This window comes from Tiliqua scincoides, unplaced genomic scaffold (genome assembly GCF_035046505.1).
Source record: "Tiliqua scincoides isolate rTilSci1 unplaced genomic scaffold, rTilSci1.hap2 HAP2_SCAFFOLD_247, whole genome shotgun sequence".
NCBI lineage: Eukaryota > Metazoa > Chordata > Lepidosauria > Squamata > Scincidae > Tiliqua > Tiliqua scincoides.
Window position 1 is genome coordinate 1 of NW_027101499.1, and position 18,468 is coordinate 18,468.

The window sequence follows — 18,468 nt, forward strand, 5'->3', positions numbered from 1 at the left end:
CTCCTGCTGAAGTTCATTAATCTGACCTCAAGCTTACAGAGATATGAATCAAGGTCTCTAGGTCTAAATCTGAAAACATGGTTGCATCCAGGTGGAGTTGAATTTACCATTATTGCAATTTTTGTTTCTGCTAATCCAGGGAAACAGTTTTGCCTTCCCCATTGGACTGTCACCCTGCCCACCCCCCACAATGGAGCATAGAATATAGAAAACATTTGAAAGCCAACCACAGCACATCTGTTCTAGCATACAAGGCTTTGCCATGGAAACCACAGCTCAGATCACAAGATGCAAGGGAAGGCCATGCACATCTCAAGAACATGCCCACCTCAAAGACACACATAATGCTCCCTGGTGATGGGAACTTGGGGAAAGGGTGCACAAAGGGAACAGACTTCACAGCTTGCTGCCCTCACAACAGGCAGGGCAAGACACTTGTCTTCTCAAAACTCTCACTGCAGGGAATCCCACCAAGAGAACCCCCACCTACAAATCCTTCACCAGAATCTCCACACCATCACCCCTAGCCTGTCATTGAATCATAGAGTTGGAAGGAACCTACAAGGTCATGCAGTTCAACCCCCTGCCTGTAGCAGGAAATCCTAGAGCAAACAAACTCCCCAAAGGTAAGCAAGGGAAGAAGGGAGCTCAAGCTGCTGTATGCTGAGGCTGGACACCCATCCCACAGCTCCATAGTACAGTCTCTTCAGCATTACCCAAGATGTTCCTGCCGCAAACACTATGGCCCAGTTACCCATCTACCCTCATGGCCAAGAGCAAGGAACATCTGGGAGCAAGAGAACATCCAGAACTCCAACCTTTGCACATGGTGGTCAAACACTCCCTGGAACACCACATGTTTTACAGCACTGCAGCATTGCTACTGGGGCTGAAGAGTGATCTTCTTCAGAGGGCTGATACAGCCCCCCAAGAGGGGAAGGTAATGTTCTAAGCCACTATGCTTGCACCCCCCAACAGGACAGCACTGGGTATACACTTTGGTGGCATCACACTCCCTCACAAACATGGACTACCCCAGACTACCCATTCCAAGCCTGTGAACATGTGTGATGGATGCTACTGTCTATTCCTTGTTACTATCTCTGTTTCATCTTGTTCATCAGGTTGCCATCCCACACATGAGGACATCATGTAGATCCCAAGGGATGCACTTAGCCTGCCTGCCAGCAGTGATCAATAGGAACCTGGCAGATGCAAGGTGAAGTCACTGGCTCCCCTCTCCCCCATCAGGCCCCTGTGACTTCGCAGACTCCAGTGCAGGCACAAAACCAACCAATGCAGCCAGCCCCCACCAGCAACAGGCCACCTATTCGATATTACACAATGACCTGAAATACCATGTCAGGTCAGAGAACATGCAATGGGGGATGGCACTCCAAATCCATTTTTCTCCCTCCCAAATACTAGCCAATACAGTTCAGTAAAAACAGTGACCTGATCACACAAGTCATCACTGCATTACTGGATAAGAAACCCCCCCCCCCCATCCTTATTCACCTCAGCTGGTCTTGGAACGCCTTGTCTGCTGCTGCTGGTCAAGCCATATCATTCCCTGTTGCTGCACACAGACAGGGGAACCATTCCACAGGTGGGGGCGTCACCCAGATCCTGAGAGAAACTGACAGCCCACCTGCCTGCAGCAACCAGTGGGAGACCAGCTGTTGCTCAGTGAGGTTGCTGACCTGCTTGTTCCAATCAGGCCCCTGTAGCATTGCAAACCCCATGGTAGACAGTGAAGCAACTGGTGCAGCCAAACCACTCTGGCACTTGTACTTGGCAGTCTGTTGAATAATGTGCAATGGCTAGAGGTGTTTGAAAATGGTGTTATTTTTGAGAATAAGCCCATTGTGTTCAGTAAGATTTAGGCTGTAATCCTATTTTATTCACCATAAACAAACACCTCTAGCAATGGCACAACAGCCTGATTAGGAGAAAATGGTGGGCAATCCCAACTGTATGTTTCTCTTTCAGATGCTGTTCTGTCAGTGATAAGTGTTCAATAAAAACTTAGACTGGACTGCATGTCTTGTGTCTTTGTGGGCAGGTAGGGACCCAGTGTTCCCCTTATGCTGTATGGCCGTGCAGCTCAAAACCAAGCTCTGTGCAGCATGGAGTGTGGCAACCCAGAAGTTAAACAATGGCATATGATATCATAGCCAAGCATCTGGAGATGGTATTGCAACATAGTGATTCTTTTTCAGATGATGGTAGCTGTGGACAGTCACAACACTGCAGGAACAGAAGGGGTCCCTGCGCCAGCACAGATACCTTACACTGCAGTGTTATTCAAACTGTGAGGCGCGGCTCCCTGGGGAGTTGCCACGAACGCACAGGGGAGGCGTGGGTTGTCCTCTCGCAGCGACACAGTCACACCACCGTTTCTGGGCCGAGCCCCTCCGTCTTCTGCGCTTTTTTTTAAAGCAGAAGAAACAGGTTGTTCAGCTGCTCCCTCTGAGATGGACTGCGAGAGTGGCTGCTGCCGCTGCTGCCTGACCTCTTCTCCCTCCTTTCCTTCTGTGTCCTCTTTGACTCCAACCCTCCAGCTGGCAAATACCAAGTATGCTCAGTTTGCAGTCCTTCCCCTTGCTGACCATCAGAAAGAAACCCTCGTTGATCCTTGTCTGGTTGGTTCCTAGTTCCCTGCCTGGGATCGCTTCTCATCAAAGTAAAATCTCTCTTTTCAACCCCCTGCCTTTTCCACTCCCCCTTTCAATCTCCAAACCTTCCTGCTTTTCTCCCCCTCCTGAAATAAAACGCTTCCTATTTTACCAGTGACCATGGCTCTTAGTTGTTTCCATGCAGTTGGCAAAGGGGGGGGGGAGACAAGCACACACTTTACTTGGCCAAGAGCAGAAAATAGGAACAGTTTTTAAAGTGATTTACTAATCTTGTTGTTTGACTGAAGAGGAAAGGCTGTATTTTTAAAGTGATAAATCTTGCTATTTGAAGGGAATACTTATCAGCCATTGATGATTGCCAGGCCAATCCTATCCACACTTTCCTGGGAGTAAACTCCATTTACTCTAATGGGACTTACTTCTGAGTAGACATGCATAGCATTGAGCTGTGCATCTCCTAGTATAGAGGACCAATCAGCCTCCTAACCAAACCCTTATCAGCTCTGATATATTTTCATGGTTTACTTTTGTTTTCCCCACCAGCTGCTGGAAAATTTAATTTCATTAAATTAATAAAGGGTTAAATTCTATCTAAGGAGAATGGGAGAAATGACTAGTTGGATTGGGGTCCACAGGGGTGTGTGTGTGTAATGTTGGTCAGACTGGTTGTTCACAAACTTCATTTGATAAAACAGTTCTATTGGTATGCTTACAAAGTTTAAAAAAAAAAAAAAAGTCCTACTGGACCAGACAAAATCTACCTATTCCAGCATCCTGTCTCCAACAGTGATCAGCAGCTGATCATTTATAAAGCATGTATATTGCTGTGTATTAATAATAATTAATAATATATGTTTAATATCTGCATTTAATTAATGATATGATTAATATAATTAATAATATAGTTAATACTTCTGGCCACTTCCTGTTTACTGATGTCACTTCCAGCCCTCAGGAACACGATGGGGAGTCATGGCCAACAGCCACGGGGGTCAAGGGACCCACGGGCTGGAAAAGTTTGAGTACCACTGCCTTACAGGTAGAAATGGGGTTCTTCAGAAAAGGTGTTGCAAATATGTTTTATCTTGTTTTTTAAATTATGTTTTTAATTGATGTTTTTAACCTTCGTTGTAAGCCGCCATGGGTCCCTCCGGGTAAAAATAAAGTTAATAATAATAATTCAGTGATAATGAAATAAAAACACATAACACCACTTTCTGCACTGCTCATTTTTGTAAATGAACAAAAACCCTGAAATCTGCAAAAAAAATGAAACCATTCTCTAACACCACTACATATTCTCTAATGTGTCTACATGTATGCGGCTGCATCTGCTGACACGATTCCAACAATATCACCTACCTAGTATGCTTTTAAAGTGATTGTAATTTATAAAAATGTGCCCTTGAAATAAAACACATAACGCTGCTTTCTGCACTTCTCATTTTTGTCAAAAAACAAAATCTGTGAAACAATAAAACTGAATAAGCACACCTCTATTTAACCAGCAATATAATCAAAAACCCTCTCCCCCACTGTAGCTGGGCTGGAATGGCCCTGCTGCACCCTTCTGTGCAGGTATCCCAGCCCCATATTGGTGTGCCACAATAAGCCCCAATAAGCAGGACATTGCATAAGTAGGCCCTGCACTGGTGAGGGCCTACTCTGGCAGCCATTCATGCATGGGATTAAAGGTCATTTGAGCAATACTATGTCAACATCAGGCCTTGGATACTGGAGTGACATACTCCCTATGTGGTGCCAACATCACCTGGATACCATCCAGGTGATGTGAGGTGCTGGGCTGCTGCTGTGCATCACAGTTGGATGTGGCTTGGACACAGGGTTGGCATCACATGGACGCGATAAACCCCTAGCACACCAGAAGCATGTCCAACCAGCATCTTAAGTCCCAGTGGTGATGATGCAGTATGTAGAAAGGCTTTAATCTCATTCAAAAATGACTGTCAAATCAGACCCTTACCAGCACTGACTGGCAAAAGTCATTGAGGCTCAGTGCAGAGACCTTCCACTAGGCCACACCGATTGAAAGCACAATAGCCCCTAACTAGACTGCATAGGTGGCTGTGGGGCACCCATTAGACTGGTTACAAAGTAGGCCAGCTATGAGGTCAGTGGAATGCCATTAAGGTGGCCTTCCACAAGAAGTGGGCACTCCACCACCCCCTGCCCTCTACAGCCAGATGCTCCACCTGTGGGAACGGGTGGGATGGCAGACATTCCCAGACTGCCACTACACTTGGGGGCTGACATGGTGGCAGCAGCTGGCAGGGATTTTCTGCATGGCCAGGGAGGCAGCAAGCCCAGGTAGGGGAGTGGCACCACTCATACAACTGAGGAAGTCTGTGTGTTTCCTGCCAGTGGGCTAGGCAGGAGCAAGGCTGGAACAGCAATAGACAAAGTGGCAACAGGGGCAAGGGAAGGACAGAATGAGGCAGCAACAAAGGCAAGAGAAGGGCAGATCTACTCCAGGAAGGGGGTGGGTTCAGATCAAATCAAATGTAACTTCCAGTGTTGTGAAAGCTGCCCCTGAACCAGTCATAAGGCACATTTTCATGGCTTCAGTGTATGTCATGAGAGAAAGAGAGTACATGGACAGCTTAATACTGCAAGGATGAAATTAGCTAGAAAATTGTAAATTGGCTTTTATATCTATCTGAATGGTTAAAGGAAGTAATAAGGTACAATCCAGCCAAGAAAACTTCTATAGTCAATATTTACTTTAATTGTATATCATTTTTGTTGTACAATAGTTAAGAAGAAACATATTGAGATCACACAATACCCAGTATAGAGTAAAACAGAATTCAGGAAGATAAAGATAATTTGGCTCATGTAAAATGGTCTTTTGCTGGAGAATTTTTCAGCAAAATAGAGCTAAATCTGAATGTTTGAGAAAATTTGCACAATAGAGCAGAAGTAGTGAATGGATGGACTAGCATCTATGGACACATCAGTCCCTTTCTCAGGAGTAGACAGGAAAGGAAAAATAATAAGAAATAGAATTCCAGTTAATAGTACAAATGCAAACAGCAAGAGAATTTGTACACAATTAGTAAAATTTAATGTGCACATTTATAGCCTGGGCATTACCACTACTAAAAGCAGACAACATACTAAAAATAATTTAAAAGGTATACATTTGTGTGTATATATAAATACTTTGTATTTAAAACTAAGGCAGCAATCCTATGCAGACTTCCCTGGAAGTAAATCCCATTGCGTTCAGTGGGTGTTATTTCCAGGTAAACATGTATAAGATCAGGCTGCATATAGTGTTGACATTCACAGTTAACTCATAAGAGAGCTATATACATATACATATATTGCACTGTAGTAGAAAAGACCATTTGTTAACCTTATGTAAACGATTTGATTCCTTTCTTTGGCAGTTATAGTATCTAAGGGATGCTATAGGCTATTAAAAAGAGCACTTAGGTGCAAGGCCTGTAACAAGTATTTAAAGGCACATTAAGCATATCTTTAAAAAACACACACACTTCACATTTCCCAAATACTTTTCAGTTAGCAGTAGATCCATTGTACTGGCTCAAGCTTTCCTCACATCAAAAACCCCACTTAAGTAAATGCAGTTGTGCTTTGTAGTGGTATGCTGATTAGGCAGGAGTCAAATCACACTCGGTTAAAGACTTGTTGATGAAAATATAATTTGGGATTGTTGGTTGCAAATGTCCTGTAGCACATTGTCTATTCCACAGTCACAGATTTGGCCAGATTCCTTGGAAAATCCACCTGGAATAAATGAGAGATTCTCAGCATATTTCAATTTATAGCAACGTTTTCTCTTTTCAGCACTGCTGCTCAGGACTGGGCTGCCCATCAGCTACACATACAATTACAGCTCAATCCTAACTTTCCAGTGCCGATGCAGTCATGCCAATAGGCTATGCACTCAACGGGGGCGGGGGGGAGGGAGCACACAGAAGCTTCCTCAAGGTAAGGGAATGTTGTTCCCTTACTTTGGGGCTGCATTGGTGCTGGAAAGTTGGTTAGTATTGGGGTATTACTGTATGTGTGAATGTGCCCGTTTTCCATGTTTGTAACAGTTGTAGAAACTGGCTGTATTCTGTGTATTTGATTGTACATAGCTCTGATTCAACCAAGAAAGCTTCTGTATACAGGTGACTGTTCTCACGCATGTTACTGTGCAAGTATAAATATCCATAATACTTTGGATAATGGGCATCTGCATATCAAACAAAATAGTATGTGCTCCATGATCAATTTTTCAAAAACCTATTAATGAGTTTACTATGTTTTTAACAGTTAAAAGAAACTGAGATCAGCAAGGTTGTGCTGGATAGTCATCTTGACAGAACTCTTCACAGAGCCAACTTTTTTTTTGCATAAATGCTATGCAACTATTCCTGTTAGCAGCTTGAAGAAACAGAGGAAGTGTCCAGGCGTGTTTGTATAAGTGCTTTAATTGGAGTGCCTAAATATAGAATACTTACATCATATCCTCTGAGAACAGCCAGGTGGAATGAAAGCAGCTGTAGAGGAATAACACTCAAAACTCCTTGCAGACAGTCCACTGTTTGTGGTAGCTCAATTGTTTTGTAAGCAAATTTTGAACTCTCAGTATCTTCCTTAGAACATAAAATAACTGGGCGACCCTATAAAGCAAAACATAAAATTAAACCTGATCAAAAATTACATTTCTCTTTCACCTTTGTTTGCTATATATTTCTGAAATTTCTCCAGCATATAGCTAAATTCCAAATTAAACACACACCCCAATAATTTTGGAGGGAGGGAGGTGGCAGGAAAATTAAGGTCAGGGAGCTGGATCACTGTCTTTCAATCCACTTCCTTGCTCACTTTTCATGAAAGGGCAAGTGAATTGGTATGGCTCTGACTGTGGTAGACTAAGGGAAGCAGCGGCAGACCCTGGGTGAAAGGAACCCAGAGTCTGTTTACTGCTCCCTACAACTCACTGCTCAATGCTGCCACATTGTCTGCTTCATGTGTAGGCCAGCCATGCATTAGGGTAAAACTCTCAGAGGACCAACAGCTTCTGGGAGAGTAGAACTCTACGCCAGCAGAGACAAGGGGATAGAGGCGTCACCAGCCCATGGCAACAGAGAGGCAGTGAATGCAGAAAAGGGCAACAAAATGATAAAGGAGAGGGAGCATCTTCCATATGAAGAAAGGCTAAAGTAGACTAAGGGCGCAATCCTAACCCCTTATGTCAGTGCTTTCCAGCACTGACACAAGGGCAATGCAGCTCTGAGGTAAGGGAACAAACATTCCCTTACTTTGAGGAGGCCTCCTTGAGTGCCATCCAACTGTAGGATGCAGCACATGTCCCATTGGCACTGCTATGCCAGAGCTGGAAAGCACTGACATAAGGGGTTAGGATTGCGCCCTAAGAGGCAGGAAGCACATGAAAGAGGTTTATGAAATTTACAGCCCAATCCTAACTAACTCCCCATGCAGCAATGCAAAGGCTCCAATGTGGCATCTGTTGCAACCTGCGGGAGAGTTTTGGTTTTCCGGAGGACTCCATGAGGATGGGGGTCCAGCACTCTTCTTCCAGCTCTGTGCACGAGCACATGGAAGATGGCTTCTGGAATCATGCAGAGTGATACCTTCAACCATTTTACAGCAGTAGAAAGCCCTTCCACTGCCATAAATAGCTGGATGCACTGGCCCAATCCTAGTTATGACCAAGCCATTTGTAAGCTTCATGCTACCCTCAGTTTTGTTCCTCCTTCACAAAATGCACAAAAGAATTAGGTGCAACAACAATATGATTGCAAGACAGCTTACCTGGCGAGCAGTGATCTGCTGGAGAGCATTCTGGCACTTTGTGAAACAGGGATCTTTCATAATGATCATGATAACAGGCATTTGTTTATCTATAAGAGCCAAAGGCCCATGCTTCAGTTCCCCAGCCAGGATGCCTTCAGAATGCATATATGTAATCTCCTTGATTTTCTGCAAAGCAAATGGAAAAGATCACAGTTTGAAGTACAAGCTATAAGGAATGCATTTTATTCTTTTTTTAAAAAAAATGAGTAGACAACTATGCTAATGAGTGCCCAAATTCCAAAAACTACTTTCAGTGTACTAAAATGCTCATTTATTCCCAGTGGAATTTTTGCTCTCTCTCCCCTCCCCCCCCCCATTTACATCAAAATGGCTTTGGAAACTTCTGCCTGTCTTAAAATTGGTTTCTCATACAGCATAAGAGAGGTTCAGTTCTTCAAGAAACATGTTCAAAGTCCCACTGTCTGGGTTTAACTAGTTATGTTCTATGGATACTGGCCTCTGTGGTGTGTCAAGATTCCAAGCCTGAACGCGAACCAAGAATTATTAAGAATATTTGCATACTGCTTTTCAACAAAAGTTCACAAAATTGTTTACATAGCAGGTTACACGTAAGAGATGCATCAAATCTAAGTCAATAAAACCCAGCAGAAGATAAATCCATCAAGAACTGCTGTTGCATCTTTTTTCTTTCAAAGAAAGTCATGCACCAGTCTTGATTTATTGACTACAAGCTGCACAGCGACAGTATTTTGTGCGCTGTCGTCTAAGTGAGAAGTGAAAAACCTCTAGTCTTCTGTTCAAAGACAGAGATTCTCTTTTCTCTCTGCTTTAACAAAAAAGTCACCAAACTGTAATTTGACAAGAGCTGACAAATTACTCTGAACATTCCCTAAATTCAAACATAGGTTTGTACAACCTACATCTGCAAATGTATTTTTTGTTTCAACGGTTAAAAAGGAGAAATTTATTAATGTCTTAGTAAAACAAACCAAGTCAGGAAAAAGGGAAAAAGTAATATGAAGAATCACTTCTCCACATGGACTGGCTTATAGTGCAGACTAGAGCAATCTTAGACAAAGGGGTTACATACCAATGCCCCTTCCAAGCAAGTGGCGTAGTTGTAGCCACGACCCATAACCAGCAGTGACCGTTGTTTATAAAGTTCAAGCGCCAAATCATGTATCTTTTCATCCAAGGACAATACTTCTTTTATCATCTCTGCCAATAGATTATGATGAAGAATTACATTATTGCAGCACCAGCTCTATTGTAGTATATTGTAACTAGTAGTGACATAACCAGAATCTCACAAATTCAGATTTTTTAAAGCTTTCTCCTTATTTGAACAATAGAACACATTGTTCAACAAGCACTGCTTGCTCTTGACACCTTTGAAAACAGATGTAGGGATCATTTTGAACCTAATATATATAACTGGGTCCTGAAATTGCATACTATCTTTCCTTCTGATGTCACACTTTTCAAGGGAATTATCACTTTGTGAGGTTTTGATTTGTTTCTTCTGGATTTTCTTTTTGTCATTTGAAGTTGGATGTGGCATTCAAATTTGGATAAATAGACGTGTTCCCTAAATATATGTACCAACTATCTTTTCAATACCTTTGTACTCAATGGGGTTCTTCTCACTGTAAGTTAACAAACAAAATGCCCAGTAGGTGAGTCACAGCCCAATCCTGAGCTGCCTGGGGTGCATCTTTCACACCCCAGGCATCCGGCGCCGGCTCCTCAGGAGAAAAGGACTTTCGTTCCCTTCCTCCAGGTAAACGGAGTAGCCGTTCAATGGGGCTACTTCATTTGCCGCCAACCAAAAGGTCAACAGTGAATCAAGTGCTTATGAGTCGGGTGGTTAGCCCGACACAGAGGTTTTGGATTCACCAGTTCCACCTCCCTCCCCGCTCCCTCCCTGGCACATTTCCTCCCTGCCCTCTCCCTGCCTCCCGCCTGCCCTCTACCCGCCTCCCCCTTCCCAGAATGCCTCCCCCCGCCCCCCATGTCTCCACTTACCTCTCTTCAGCGGTCTGCACGACTGCCAAGCAGTGGAACTCGGGCACCTGCCCGGCGCCAGCCGGCACTGGGCCCACAAACGTGCCTTACAGCATGTTTGCAACAGTGCATGCTGGTAGTAAACTGGCGCGCCAAGCTCAGGTTTGGGTTATTAAATCTCCCCACTCCCATGCAAGCATCCAGACTGCATTCACATTCTTTAAAATGAATCTTCTCATGCAAAATCTCGACACACTTCATATACATGTGAGTAGGAAAGAAAAAGCATACCTGGTAATGACTTCAGTCCACTTATGATCTCCTGCCTCCTGTTTTGCAATGAAATTCTATCTTCAGACATCATCAAACCAAACATTACAAGAGATACAAACTGGCTGGTATAAGCCTGAAGATATAAAAAAATATATTAATTTGATTGCTTAAAATTTGATTCCAAGGCTAATTGGACCAATGAATAATTGTTAATGTTAGGATGAAGCCTGTTGACAGTTGCCATGGACATAGATGGGGCAAAAGCCCTGGGCGGGAGCTTCTAGAACCCTGCGGAAGCCTCTCCAAGGCCCCCCATATGGGGTCGGAAGCTGTGCTTCTGGTTTTCCAGTGTCCAATCACAGACCTTTGCTCAGGTGTGGGGCTGGGAAGGTCGGCTGCTGCCTGTTGAAAGTTGTGTTGTATGGTGCAGAATATTCATACACAAGGATTTTATTCTGGCATATATTTTGGACTGGGACTAAAGAGGGTCAACAACAGCAGACACAAGTTACCTTTGTGCTTGCCACACCAATCTCAGGCCCTGCATTGATATGTACGCCACAGTCTGTGTCCCTGGATATTGAGCTTCCAACGGTGTTTGTAATCCCGACAGTCAAAGCTCGACGATCCTTACAATACCGTAAGGCCATTAGTGTATCAGCAGTTTCACCTTCAGTTCAAAAATACATTGACATTTCTGCTTAGATCAGAACTGCAACTGAACTTAAAACAAACCATTCTAGCAAATTCAAAGAGATTGAGTTGAAAATGTTAAGAGACTGAAAGTGTACCACCTGTGTAAAGGGGAACTACGCTATGTGAGCAGAGCCTCCCTGCCTGGCTGGGGCTTTCATCCCATTTCTCCTACTTATTGGTAGTGACAATGTTTAACGTTCATAATTCCTTGTTAACATTCCAATTCATAATTCCAATGTTAACGTTCATAATACAGACCTGGGCAATTTGCAATGCTCACCTTAAATATAGTACAGTGTGAGCATTATATTTATCCCAAGCACTTCTCTACCCTGAATCTGAAACCAAGTTCCTCCCACACATCTGGCTGCTGTTACAGCAGCAGCAAGAATTAGGCCTCACCCACCCCTCCTTGCATGGGTCCAGGAATGCTGATATGTCAGCAATCCAGGTGGCTGCAGCTCCGGGAAACGTAGTGTGTTATGGTGGCTAAGCCGGTGGACTAGAATTGGAGAGACTTCGGTTCCAATGCCAACTCAACCAGAAAGTGATCTTGGACCAGTCACTACCTTTTACTCTTACTTACCTCAGAGAATTGAATTGAGGATAGAATTGGGTAGGGAAGAACAAAGTACACCACCCTCAACTTCTTAGGGAAAACTAGATTAAAACATATACTAACCATAAATTTAAATGGGTGGCATACACGGTTTCCTTTTCCCCAGAACAAAACTCCTTCCTCTGGTTAAGGGAAACTGTGCATGACACCAAATAAGGAGAGTATAAATTGAGTGCATCAAATCACATGAATGAATCAGAGGGGGATTAGTTTTCCTTGTTTATTTCATGCTGATTCAAAGTTACTTTAGGTTTCATAATAATTTTACGGAGCGTGAACTTAAATTTGAGAATCTCACAATCATCCATCTCTGGGATTGTGGTACCTACAGAAATTAGGCCCAGAGTGCAATCAGGTAGTGTTAAAATATGACTTGGTGCTGAAAGTGACAAGTATGTTGGGTTATTCAAAAAGCCGAAGGACCATTAGAGATCCAAAATACAAATTAGAAGTCTTTCTCATTAGCAACCTAAGCTTCTCTAGAGAATTAGTTTAGGCCGAGTAGCAAGATAGGTTGGAATACAACTCACCAGACTGGCTGATAAAAAAGCACACATCATCTCTAAATACAGGTGTATTCCGATCCAGAAAGTCACTGGCAAGCTCCACCATCACAGGAAGCTCAGTCAGTTCTTCCAAAACCTGACGAGTCTATGATTAACATAATGATATTATAGTCAGGCTAAGTCTTAACACATTTAAGACTTGAGCAAAATTAAGTGAGATCCATGAAAAAGTACAGTAAAGAAAAATTAAAACATCTGAGTCAGTCTTGCATAAAAATGCTGAATGACTTGCGGCCCACTCCTGTCTGGGCTGGATGTCAGTGCACCTCTGGCACTGCTGCTGACTGCTGTAAAACAGTCAGCGGCAGTCATAAAAGGTGCTCTGACAGCATGTTTAGTAGCACATTGCTGAGAACACTCGCAGGAAGGAGACTTTCCCATTGTGGCCTCTCACAGGTTTGACTTACAGCCACTGCAGCATGATAACTGGTCCCACAGCCAATAATGATCAATCGTCTGCATCTTCTGATTTCTTTTGAGTGGTCCTTCAAACCACCTAAGAGAACTGTAACAAGAAGATAACTGTAGTTTGACTGAGCTTTCTAACACAGAGTGGTAGTCATGCTGAGTGATGTCAGAATTCAGGACTGCTTTTTCTTCCTCAAATTACCTGTGTTGGTCTCAAAATTCACCCTTCCTCTCATGGTATTGAAGACAGACTCTGGTTGTTCAAATATTTCCTTCTGCATAAATGCACTGAAGTTGCCTGTTTTAAATAACATGATTGGTTAGTTTTACCCACAAAAAAAATTGACATTTATAGCAGAGACATAATCGAAAACGAGCTGGAATCCCTAGCATGTATGCACTGCTGAAACAGAGACGCCTGCGTTGACGCCTGCGTTGGTCATGTCGTGAGAATGGATGATGGCCGGATCCCAAAGGATCTCCTCTATGGAGAACTCGTGCAAGGAAAGCGCCCTACAGGTAGACCACAGCTGCGATACAAGGACATCTGCAAGAGGGATCTGAAGGCCTTAGGAGTGGACCTCAACAAGTGGGAAACCCTGGCCTCTGAGCGGCCCACTTGGAGGCAGGCTGTGCAACATGGCCTTTCCCAGTTTGAAGAGACACTTGGCCAACAGTCTGAGGCAAAGAGGCAAAGAAGGAAGGCCCATAGCGAGGGAGACAGACCAGGGACAGACTGCACTTGCTCCCAGTGTGGAAGGGATTGTCACTCTCAAATTGGCCTTTTCAGCCACACTAGACGCTGTTCCAAAACCACCTTTCAGAGCGCGATACCATAGTCTCTCGAGATTGAAGGTTGCCAACAACAACAATTGGGAAATAACCAGGGACAGAATGGCATTTTCAATCAGAGGTTGTGAAAGATTAGATGAAGGTTATAGAAAAGATTAGGTCTACTTGCCGCACAAACCTATGAATGTTTATTTAGAAATAAGTCCCATAGTGTTCAATGGGGCTTACAGCCAGGAAAATGTGTATAAGATTACAGCCATATGAATAGCATAGCATATAAATAGCATAGTAGCATAGCAAGGGGGGGCTCAACACTCAGTCTTGCATGGCGTCTCTTCTGCTTTGCTCTCATCGCTGGAAATTGTTTCAGTGGCAAGGGGGAACTGATGATACTGAACTGGTAAGCACTGCATATCGCAGCTCTCAGCTTCCACATAGGATGAAATAGTATTATGTTTGCTCCTTGCCTGAATCCAGCACAGCATGCCAATGGCTGGGGGCAACCAGAAGGCCTGGGAGAGGCAAGTGAAAAATATGATTTTTTACTCCTCTCTCTGTAGGCTGCCTAGCAGTCAATGGGATTCCTCAGACCTTCACCAGCTATTTTGCTAGCATGGGTCTAAGGAGGCTGAGGATGTGTCAGGCTGGGAAAATGGGGATAGCATCCCGGCATGCACTGTCACTATGAGGATTACCCCTCCTGCTCTCAAAATGCCCCATCTGTCCTGCCCCTCCCCTAATCAGCATGGTGTGCAGGAGCCACTGCTGCGTGTACGGGTTCTCAGGTGGTTTGCACCAGCAGCTCCAAAGCAAACAGCAGCAGTGCACCTTTTACACTGCCACTGCAGCACTTATGGTGGCAGACTGGGAGTTCTACCACTGTACGTGTCCAATAGGATTGGGCTGTTTGTCTCCCATGTGAAAAGAAACACATATGGGTTCCTTGGTTGAAAGGCTGCCTTTGCCTGTCCTTATATCAGCTAGCTTGTTCAGCTGTCCTTACCCTTCATGATCTGCTGCAATTCCATTTGCAAGGTCTGGATGGCTCGAGAGGGGTCATCGCTAGCTGAACGTTCTAACCGATGAATAGAAAGCTTCCCTTCAGCCACTGCTGCAATATCATCATCTTCTAGAAAGATGACTCGATTGGTGTGCTCAATTATTGCACTACACAAACAAAAGCAAAAAGTAAATACAGAAGAGTTACAGAACGGCCATGCAAATTTCTTTCTTCCTCAGTGTGCAGGATTAAGAATAACCATTTATACGCTAGTCCTGGCTACAATCATGTGCACGTCAGGATTCAGAGTCTCTTTGCATACCAAAAGAGTTGGAGGTTAAGTACACAAGTAGCAGGAACATGACTCTGTACTTCTGCCCCAGCCCCGACATGTTAGCCATGCTTCACAGAACATGCCACCCCAGTGTTCCCTGCTCAGCATCTAGCAGGAAAAGTCATCCTCATATACAAGTCTCTTCTGCTTGAACAGCTCAGAAGTTTTGGCCAGAAGCAGGTCATCATTCCTCACTGAATGATATTCCTCCCTTACGGATGAAACCAGTACCATCACAGATTTACGTTACCTTGTGTAATGTTTCCATTACCTTGCATCTGAAGCAAAAAAGAATTCAACTGCTTTGTCGCCAACAGCATGAAGGCAGGTAGAACTATCCAGTCTTTTCATCCGAGTTTTGCATCTGTTCTTTACATTTTCAATATTACCTGTCAATTTTTTAAAATGATACTTTTTTATTATGTAGACCATGACAAAACTGAGGACTAATTTGAAGACTTTAAAAAAAAAAATCTTGCTGCGTAGGATCAAATAGCTAAATGTCTCCATGAGGCTTCTAGTAACAAGGCCAGTTTGTTTCTTAATAAAACCCTCACATGAACTATCTTACAGTGTAATTAGTTCCCTTACAAGTGTAATATATTTATAGTTCCAGCCCTTTAATAACTTACATGTTCTGTATAAGATGGGAATTTGTTCAGTGGAAAGCTTAGATTCGCTGCGAACCCCAATAAGTAGAGGACTCCCTCTCCTGTCAAATAATGGAACAACAGGCAAGTTGGCTACAAACGTTTTACGAAGGATAAAGAGTTACCATTCTCACGTTCAAGAAAGGGATCCACTGAGGATTTCACTCCAGTTCAAGTTGAATTATTTTGTTTACTACAATGTTGTGTCCAAACCAGCAATTAGTTATCAAAATTATCCAGATTTGTTGTCTTTTCCCAGTTTGGATTATTCTTATTTCTATGCATAAAACAGTTTTACTCACCTGGTAGCAACAGCTTCCCCTGGGTAGTGGATACTTTTAAAAACCAGTGCAAAAGCTCCTTCCTGGGAGAAAAATAAAAACACTCAACATTAGCAGGTAAGAAAATTGGGATGGTAACAATATCTCAAGGGTGAATAAGGCAATGACCTCTGTCAAAACTCTCCTAGTCTCATGTTAAAGACTCTGCGAAGACTCTAGTTATAGGCTGTCAAGAGACTTTTCAGAAAGGGAGGCTTCTGACAGTAGTATTACCTTATTCACGCTTTAGACATGGTTGATACTTTTAGAAAATGTGGCAACAGAACAAAAAGAAATACTCAAAAATGCATTCAGTCTGTGAACTCAGTGATGTTATGCACACTTATGCAGGAGTCGTTCCCATTGAACTCAGTGAGATGGAAGAAGTCTGAAGTCTGAGATGGAAGAGTTAACTCAAAATGAGGGAATCAACTCCATATCAATAGGAGAAAGAATAGATTTACACTACATTCAGCTGTGGGATATGAAATCGGAAGATACTTAATTATCAGGGAAGTATAAATGTCTATGTAGAGCTTTTAACCAAGGCGAGTACATGTCTTTTTGTGAATCTGGAAGGAGGTGGTGGGAGACATGGTGAGTGGAAGAACTGCACTCTGGCTCCTGGTACATCTGAGGGAAAAGAAAATCAATGCTCCCAGAACTGCAACTGTGTAATTTATCTCATTTGGGTTCTTCCCTTAATTTGCAAACACAGAGTAGGTAACAAGATGCTATAATAAGGTGCTGCTTTATTAAAAATAAGCTAATGCAATCTATAACTAGGTACTGATATTTATCTTTTCTTTCTAAAATGATATTTACACATTAAAAATTAAGTTATTCTTTCCACAAAGAATATGCACAAAAAATATTTTGGTACTGCCTGAGGGGTCCTCCATCCATGCAACCCCACCCAAGGTGGCAGGTCCACATCAAGGATAAAGAGGCAGGACACAGAAACCAGTGGGCGGGGGGGGGGAGGGTGTTAGTTGACCAGACTTAGGCTTACTTGCCACTTACATGGGATTTATTGAAGGGCCAATGAACAGAAACAAAACAAAAGCCCTTACATCAAGATCCATCATACCAAACAGCCCCTCCCCCTTTGCTCTATGCACCAAGGTGCTACTCTTGACTGCTCACCATGAGTGCCTCGTTGTTAACAGTGGACCTATCTGAAGAAAGGCCATGCCCAGTACAGGACACCTATCAAGCATAAGTGTGGCCACCTTGGCAGGCTTACAGTATCCAGAAGTTTGCTGTACACCCCAGGCTAAGGTTACCAGATACAAAGTCTAACAGAGTGCCTATATGTTTAGCCTTTGCACAGAAGAGGGAATTTTGGCAGGTGCAGCTTTTAAACCCTTCCGCGTTGAGTTGCTCCTGCCAAAATTCCATCTTCTATATGATAAAGATATAGGCACTCTCTTTCACTTTGTATCTGGTAACCATAACCCCAGGCCTTGGTGGCAGAAGAGCAGCCCAAGGTTCGTGCTAGCAGCCTATTTCTTGGCCCCCCCATAAGTCGCTTCCCATCTTGCCTCCATGCTCAGGACCCTTCTCCCCCCCTTTGACCTCTATCCTCCTTTCCCAGCATCCTTCAGCACCTCTGATATCACTTTGTCCTGTGTTCCTTATTCTTAACCAGTTCTCTCTGTGTGGTACTTCTCTCTCCTTGGCCAACTACTCTGCCTTCCCTCTCATTCCTTCTTTTTGAACCCTTCCACCTCTCTCAGACCCCACCCTGCCTTGGAAGCCCAGCCTTGCCTGATGGATCACTGTAGTTCCTGAGGCACCTGGTGTGATGTCATCGCCAGTCACACCTGAAGCCCTCAGACAGCCAGGACCACAGCAGCTATGCTACGCAGGTCAGTGAACTGAGACTGGACACCAAACTGACTTAAACAATCATTCTAAAAGACTAGAAAAAGTCCCCCACTCACCAGTTGCTGAATGACTCTCTCTACCAAGGCAGAAAAACTCATGTCTTCAGTCTCTCTGTTATCATACACGTATTTGATCAGCTTTGGAATGGTTTCGGTATCTGTTTCGGATTCAAACTCATAGCCTTTGGTCTCCTATAATGTTTTACAGAGAATGTTAGATATGATTTCCTTGCCTCAGACTTTTTAATTCATGCGCCATGCCACCAAAAGGCATCTACTGCCTTCATCACCATTACAGGTTGAGTCATTATTTGCAAGGGTTCCGTTCCCAGAACTCAAGTGGATGGCAAAAAATGCACTATAGCAAATCAATTTTAAAAAAAGAGTTACTTTCCTCTGATGATTTAAATACAGCCTTGATGACCTTTGTAATGCACACAGAGGCCATCAGTCTCTCTCCA

The 18,468-nt window shown here is 43.5% G+C and overlaps 1 protein-coding gene across 1 annotated transcript; it reads right to left on the bottom strand.

Annotated features, from left to right (window-relative positions):
- Positions 1 to 5,376: 5,376 nt before the first annotated feature.
- On the bottom strand, positions 5,377 to 18,191 carry LOC136635993 (glutamine--fructose-6-phosphate aminotransferase [isomerizing] 2). The gene is made up of 14 exons (XM_066611040.1): positions 18,065 to 18,191; positions 16,101 to 16,162; positions 15,781 to 15,860; positions 15,420 to 15,537; positions 14,818 to 14,981; positions 13,225 to 13,320; positions 13,022 to 13,119; positions 12,579 to 12,699; positions 11,246 to 11,403; positions 10,752 to 10,866; positions 9,547 to 9,674; positions 8,454 to 8,621; positions 7,136 to 7,297; positions 5,377 to 6,413 (listed from the first exon to the last, which is right to left on the bottom strand). The coding sequence occupies exons 1-14, from the start codon at positions 18,104 to 18,106 to the stop codon at positions 6,369 to 6,371; spliced, it is 1,557 nt and encodes a 518-aa protein (XP_066467137.1). The 5' UTR covers positions 18,107 to 18,191; the 3' UTR covers positions 5,377 to 6,368.
- Positions 18,192 to 18,468: the final 277 nt, after the last annotated feature.